Source organism: Tupaia chinensis, unplaced genomic scaffold, assembly GCF_000334495.1.
Source record: "Tupaia chinensis unplaced genomic scaffold, TupChi_1.0 Scaffold147433_1, whole genome shotgun sequence".
Lineage (NCBI taxonomy): Eukaryota > Metazoa > Chordata > Mammalia > Scandentia > Tupaiidae > Tupaia > Tupaia belangeri.
The window spans coordinates 2,540,992-2,547,439 of NW_006207284.1; the positions used below are offsets into that span (position 1 = coordinate 2,540,992).

The 6,448-nt window shown below is 51.8% G+C and overlaps 1 protein-coding gene across 1 annotated transcript in view; it reads right to left on the bottom strand.

Moving 5' to 3' along the window:
• Positions 1–534: 534 nt before the first annotated feature.
• LCT (lactase) overlaps positions 535–6,448 on the bottom strand; it is a 64,174-nt gene continuing 58,260 nt past the window's right edge. Inside the window, exons 15-17 of the mRNA XM_006169722.2 lie at positions 3,940–4,163; positions 2,952–3,182; positions 535–1,029 (exon numbers count right to left, since the gene is read on the bottom strand). Coding sequence (XP_006169784.1) covers positions 812–1,029; positions 2,952–3,182; positions 3,940–4,163 — 673 coding nt within the window. The 3' untranslated portion in view covers positions 535–811. The remainder of the gene's footprint in view (positions 1,030–2,951; positions 3,183–3,939; positions 4,164–6,448) is intronic.

The window sequence follows — 6,448 nt, forward strand, 5'->3', positions numbered from 1 at the left end:
AACCGTCCCCACCCCCACTCCATCCGACAGGCTTTTCCTGTTGATGAAGCATGCTTCTGCATCTCAAGTTCAGGACTGCCAGGCTGGGTTCAGGGTGGTGGAGTGTTTTGCTTGGAAGCTTTAATATATGTAGCAGTGCAGGTAAGAACGCTTAAAAGAAACAAGACTGCAAGCACAACCCTTTCAATATTTTATTTTTTTTCTGTGTTCATGATACAGTGCGTGTACACAGAAGTGACGGGGGTGGGATAGAGACACCTCAGTCCCCTCCCTCCAGCCCTCCACCCTGTTAGAGCCTGGGCGCTCCCACTGCCGGATCCCCACGGGGTGTCGAACCTACTTTCTCAAGGGGGAGGCAACCACTGGAGAGGACGCAGTTCAGTCTGACTTCCTGAGAAATGGTGTGAGACCACAGGGCACTTGAGAGAACGCTGCAGGCTGTCAACACAGCAGACTTGGTTTCTTATAAAAAGGCTCTCTGGTTTTCACTCATGATCCTACCTTTAAAAACTGGGACTTAGAACAGCTGGGCAAGTTGTGAAGTGGGTCTCAGGGTCACTGGGCCAAGGTCTGCACACACGTCACTACCTGCAGGCTCCTCTAATGCCCAGGTGAGCTCCTGGCGTGGGCAAGATGGGAGTTCCCATTTTAATCAAAAACTGGAAATCCTTCAATATGGAAGTTCTCTAACGGCACTCAGGCCTCTGCAGAACCCCAGTGTGCACAGAACACAAGGCCCTAAGGAATCCCGTGGCCAGCAAAGGTGTAGAAGAAACGGCCTGCTTCGCCAGGCTGCAGGGGCGGTAACTTGTCAGAATGAAGAGACGGGGCTCAGCTCCTGTTGGCTCTGTGCTGCCCCTTGCTTGGAGCGCCGGCAGTATTTGTAGGACAGAAAGGCCAAGCCACAGACTCCAAGGAGCAAGAGAGACAAGAGGATGTATAAAGCTGTTCCCGCGGCGGTTGGGTCCAGCCGTAGCCCCAGGAAGTGCACCTCCTCCTGCCTCTCAGGGCCAATGGTGGGCCCGGCACCTAGAAGACAACAGAGCATGGCTCAGAATCTAGAGCTGAGCTGGTCATCAGAGCTGTGCGGCCCGAGCCTAGGCCCACACTGGGTCCTCAGGTCCAGAGACTGCCCTGCACCCCAAATCTGCACAGCCAGTGTGAGCGCATTGCTGTGGCCAGCAGTCCCACCCCCTTCACTGTGTGTGAGGAGCCTCTGCTTGAGGTTAGGCAGTTTTTTCTTTTTCTTTTTTTTGGGGGGGGGATAGGGAGAGTTTTTTTTGCTATAGGGTACGTGCACTTGCCAGAAAGAGACAGAAAGCGAGAAATTACCCCAGGGGGTATGGCCATGCCACAATCCCTTCTCCTCCATTCTCCTCTCGGGATCTTGGGCACGCATGCACACGCGCCCGGCGTGAGTTTAAGCCACCAGGTCTGGGACTTGAACTGTGATAGACTACATGGGAGTCCAGTGACATAGACATAATGCTAACTGCTGGTCCGTAGGCAGTTTTTTTCTTACTTTCTAGAGAGGGCATGTGTTCCCCAGAGGGGAAGAGAGAGAGAGAGGGAGGAAGTACTCCCCAATGGGACATGATCATGGTGCAATTCTTTCTTCATTTCTCCCCACTGTCAGAATTTTGACGCATACATGCACGTGTACCTGGCATGCTTTTCAAGCCACTGGAGCTGGGGTTTTTTTTTTTTTTTTTTTTGATTTTTGCTATAGGGCGTGCACACTCGCCAGACAGACAGAGACAGAGAGACAGAAAGCAGGAAGTCACCCCCCAGAGGGGATGGCCACGCTGCAATCCCTTCTCCATTTTCCTCTCGGGATCTTGGGCACGCATGCACACGCGCCCGGCGTGAGTTTAAGCCACTGGGTCCGGGACTTGAACCGCGGTTGACTACGTGGGAGTCTAGCGACATAGCCATTATGCTAACTGCTGGTCCCAGAGCTGGGATTTGAACCATGGTTGGTCATATGGTTTCCAAGCCCCTTAACCACTGGCTGGGGGCTGGACCAGCAGTTTCTTTTTCTTCTTTTTTTTTTGGAGAGGTTTTTGCTATAGGGCGCGTGCACTCACCAGACAGAGAGAGAGAGACAGAGAGACAGAAAGCGAGAAATCACCCCCCAGGGGGGATGGCCATGCCGCAATCCCTATTTGAACCATGGTTGGTCATATGGTTTCCAAGCCCCTTAACCACTGGCTGGGGGCTGGACCAGCAGTTTCTTTTTCTTCTTTTTTTTTTGGAGAGGTTTTTGCTATAGGGCGCGTGCACTCACCAGACAGAGAGAGAGAGACAGAGAGACAGAAAGCGAGAAATCACCCCCCAGGGGGGATGGCCATGCCGCAATCCCTTCTCCTTTCTCCTCTCAGGATCTTGGGCACACACGCACACACACCCGACATGAGTTTAAGTCACCGGGCCTGGGACTCGAACCGCAGTCGACTACGTGGGAGTCCAGCGACATAGCCATTACGCCAGCTGCTGGTCCCAGCTGTTTCATTTTCTAAACATCTCTGTGAGCAATTAGAAAATGATCTAAGTGGGATCATCACCCTTTCCATCTGTGTAGTAATTCGAGCTTTTTCAGTGACTGGCGAACGACGAGCACCCACAGCGTGCAGGCACTGGGCTTCCAGCCCTCTGGTCCTGTGACTGCCTGGGAGCATTTGCCTCTCTTGCCTAAGGCCACACAGCAGGTGAGGTCAGGAAAAATAATCTAGACCTGCTCCTTCCCAGACTGAGGGCTCTAGTTTCTGGGTCAACATGAATCCTAAGAGTCCTTTGTCCCATCCCAAGGATGTCTGGAGCAAAGGAAGTGAACAGCGGTGGAAGGGGACAGGGAGGCAGAGAGGGGTGGTCGCCGAGAAGAAACAGGCTGAAGAAGCCCTTCCTCCCACCCCCGCCCTTTGGCTTTAGTGCCTCCCAGAGCCATATCATACCTTCCGGCTGCTGGAGACAAGGGTGCGGGCCTGTGGCGGGGTCAGGAAAGCCATTGCACCGGGCCACAGAGGCATAGAAGCTGGCTGAGGCTTTGGGGATCCTTGGCAGGGACGGGTCAGAGTAGTTCACAAAATGGAGGCCAAACCTCTCTGCAAAGCCTGTGGCCCACTCGAAGTTGTCCATCAGAGTCCAAACCGTGTATCCTCGCAGGTCCACCTTGTCCTGCACAGCTGCCCAAACGCAAGCCCAAGCATGAGCGCCCCTCATCTCAGAAGCACCTTCCTGCCAGGCTCGGAAACCAGGCCTGCCTGCAGCTCCCCACTGCCCCTCCCTGTGCTGCACATACAGCCCCGGTCAGCGGCTCCTCTGTGGAAGGGGCCCCCCAGCAGCATCTTTCCAGAAAGAGTCAGCCCTGAAAGGGAGTTGGGAATGTGGGCTCAGCGAATCACCGGGTCTACAGCCCTGTCTGCGCGTCTTGGTCAGCACCTTAAACTGTGCATGCTCCTTCCTGTAGAACAGAAGTAGCTCTTAGAGGGAAAAGGCTTGACCTGGATAGGGTTTTCTGATAGCTACTGCTGGCTTATTCCCTTTCACTCAGCATCACTCTGTTCCATAATCTCAGTCCCAGCCCAAGTTGTTAGGGCTGAGCAGAGGGTCTCGAACTTCTGCTCAAGGAACCAAAGTCCCCACAGACAGCCGCCCAGCTGGCCCCTGTGCAGTCTGCCCTCTGCCATTCAAAGGGAGGGATCAGAGGGATCAAAGAAAGTAGGTGGCTCAGGCCAGGAACCAAAGTCCTGCTGGTGTCTGGTAACTAGGAAGGGATGAACTCAGAGTGTGGCCCCAAGGCCGGGCTTAACCCCAATGGGAGCAAGGTGCTTTCGCCCTCTTCCTGGCCCAGGGGCGTGGCTCCACCCCTGCAGTGCTGGCGGGGGTTAACACCTGTGGAAGATGCACCCAGAGGATGGAGGACGGGGGGGCCCGCCATACCTTTGAGGGCCTCGTTGATGTAACTGCGGAGGTAGTAGATCCTCGCAGTGTCGTTGAGGTCTACTTCTTCCCTCTGGGACACTCCATTCTCTGTCACGTAAATTGGAGGGTTGTTGTACTCCTCCTTCAGCCAGTTCAGGACCCTCCTGAAGCCGAAAGGCGTCATCTTCAGCCAGAAGGAGCCAGAGTCTGGCCAAGAGCGGTCTGTGATGGAGGCAACTCCCCTGTGGTTTGAAAACCAAGATTGGGTCTGTGTTTATAAATCCCAAGAGGTCTTTTACAAAAAAGACGAAACAGGATTCGTGTGGGAAACTGCACATCAGCGAGTCCGCCGAGGCCATTTTATGAGTCTTATACTATCACCATTTTAAGGAAACCTTTAGGTTTCGATTTCTCAGCGAGCAAACAATCATACAACGCCAAAAACCACAATTGGCTCCCCTTCAAGACCACACTCTGATTGGCTACAAACCCATGGCACTCACCGATTGGTGAACCTAGAATCCCTCAGATTTGCATATTCAGCACCTTATGATTGGTCAATCTACAATCCTTCATTATCATATAAGGCAACCAATCATGGCCCACCACGTATATAACCATGATCCTTGGCCCATAATAAATGGACGATCCTGACGAGTTATAACACTGTGTCGTCTCTGTGCTGTTCCTCTCGTCTCTCACTCCTTCCCTCAGGAAACCTGTTCGTCTGTCCTGCGGGTCGGGACAGATTCGTACTGAGAAAAGCCTTAGGGTTTGTCTAGACTTAAGAGTCATGTTGAATCTAGAAGAATGGAACTGCCTCCCATGCCCCCTTTCATAGTTCCAGCTGCATCATTCGGTGTCCCTCCGGACAAGTCACCAAGGTGCTGGTTCTGAGTTCTCCGCCTGTGCAGAGCAGGGTCCTGCTTGGGGAGCCTAACCTGACCTGAGCTCTCTGTTACAGAAGACACCACTCACCAACTGTGAACGGCCCGACATATTCCAGTCCCCAATGGGATCTGAATGCTTCAGAGAACAGACACCCCACGTCACCTGTCTGGTCAGCGCCATATGAAGGCCACAGGTGTGGCCATGGGCACTGACACTTGGGCCCTTCTTTCTGTGGTGACAGGGAGCGGGTAGGCTGGGGCCCTCATCAAGTGTCTGAGACCCTGACCTCCCTCTCCAGTGCTGGACAGGGAAGGAGGAGCTCTGCCCAAGGGCGGCCTGCCAGAGCGGGAGGCGGATCGCAGACATCTCCAGCGAAATCCATCTCAAATAAGGGTCAGCCATTTGGGTACTTCCTACATCCCAGAAAAAATGGTTTGGACCAGCAGGTGGCATGGTGGTTAAGGCGCTAGACTCCCACATGACTGATCATGGTTCGAGTCCTGGACCTGGTGTCTCACTTCCCTTCTTTGTCTCTCTCTCTGTCAAATTAAAAATAAATGAATGAATAAATAAAATTTAATAAATAATTACCTTGCTCGGCTGAGCAAGGGAATGTGGACCATTTCATCATCTCAAGCAAAGGCTGCTGGGATGACAGCCCCAGAACTGATGAGACGGTGGGGAAAGAGGAGCAGAGGGCAGGGGGGTGCTGCAGGCTCTTGGCCATGCTCGGGAGCTTAAGCGGGTAGCACTGGGGGTCTAGGGGCTTGTTTGTGAAGAAAGAACTTGAATGGATTCAGAGTCCCTGATGTGGGAAAAAACTTGTTAGAAAAGGAACAAAATGGGGTGGGCAGTGGCTCAGCGGAAACATGACTCTCGAGGAGGCTGGTCCACACGGGAAGCCTCATGTCTGGAGACCTCCCTGGGTTCCCGGGACATGCCTGTGTGGGGCCACCATCCGTAGCTGGAGGAACCTGGCAGTAGGTCGCAGCATCAGGACCCTGTTGGGGTGCTGTATCTCTGTCTCTCTGTCCTCACTCATGAAGCAAGTAAATAAAACAAGAAATAGAAAAGGAAAAAAATATGTATACATACCAAATATTTTTTGTAATAAATAAGTAGATGTATGTATAACTGTATGTTTATATAATACTATATACATTGTATATAACTTAAGCATAGTATATGTATATAGAGAGCAGGCCAGCCACTGGTGGTGGTTAAAATGGCTGGATCCCACGTGGTTAGCTGCACAGATTGAGCCCTGGACCCGGTGGCTTGAGGAACATGCCGGGCGCATGTGCGTGCATGCCTAAAATCCTGAGAGGAGAATAAAAGAGAAGGGATTGCAGCATGGCATCCTCCTGGGGGGTACTTTCTCACTTTCCTTCTCTCTGTCTCTCTCTGATGAGCACATGTATCCAAAGCAAATTTTTCTTTTAAAGAGAGAGCTATTGGTAGACAGTATGTATGAATTTCCTATTTTTATTTCCTAATGTTTCTGCATGATTTGTGCAAAATAAAAATAATAGTTTGACCTTTATCTTAAAAAGGAAAATAAAACTTTGTTACTTTGATTGAAATACCTCTAGGAAATGAAACAAATTTGTCAAAAAAGAAAAAGAAAACTAGGGAA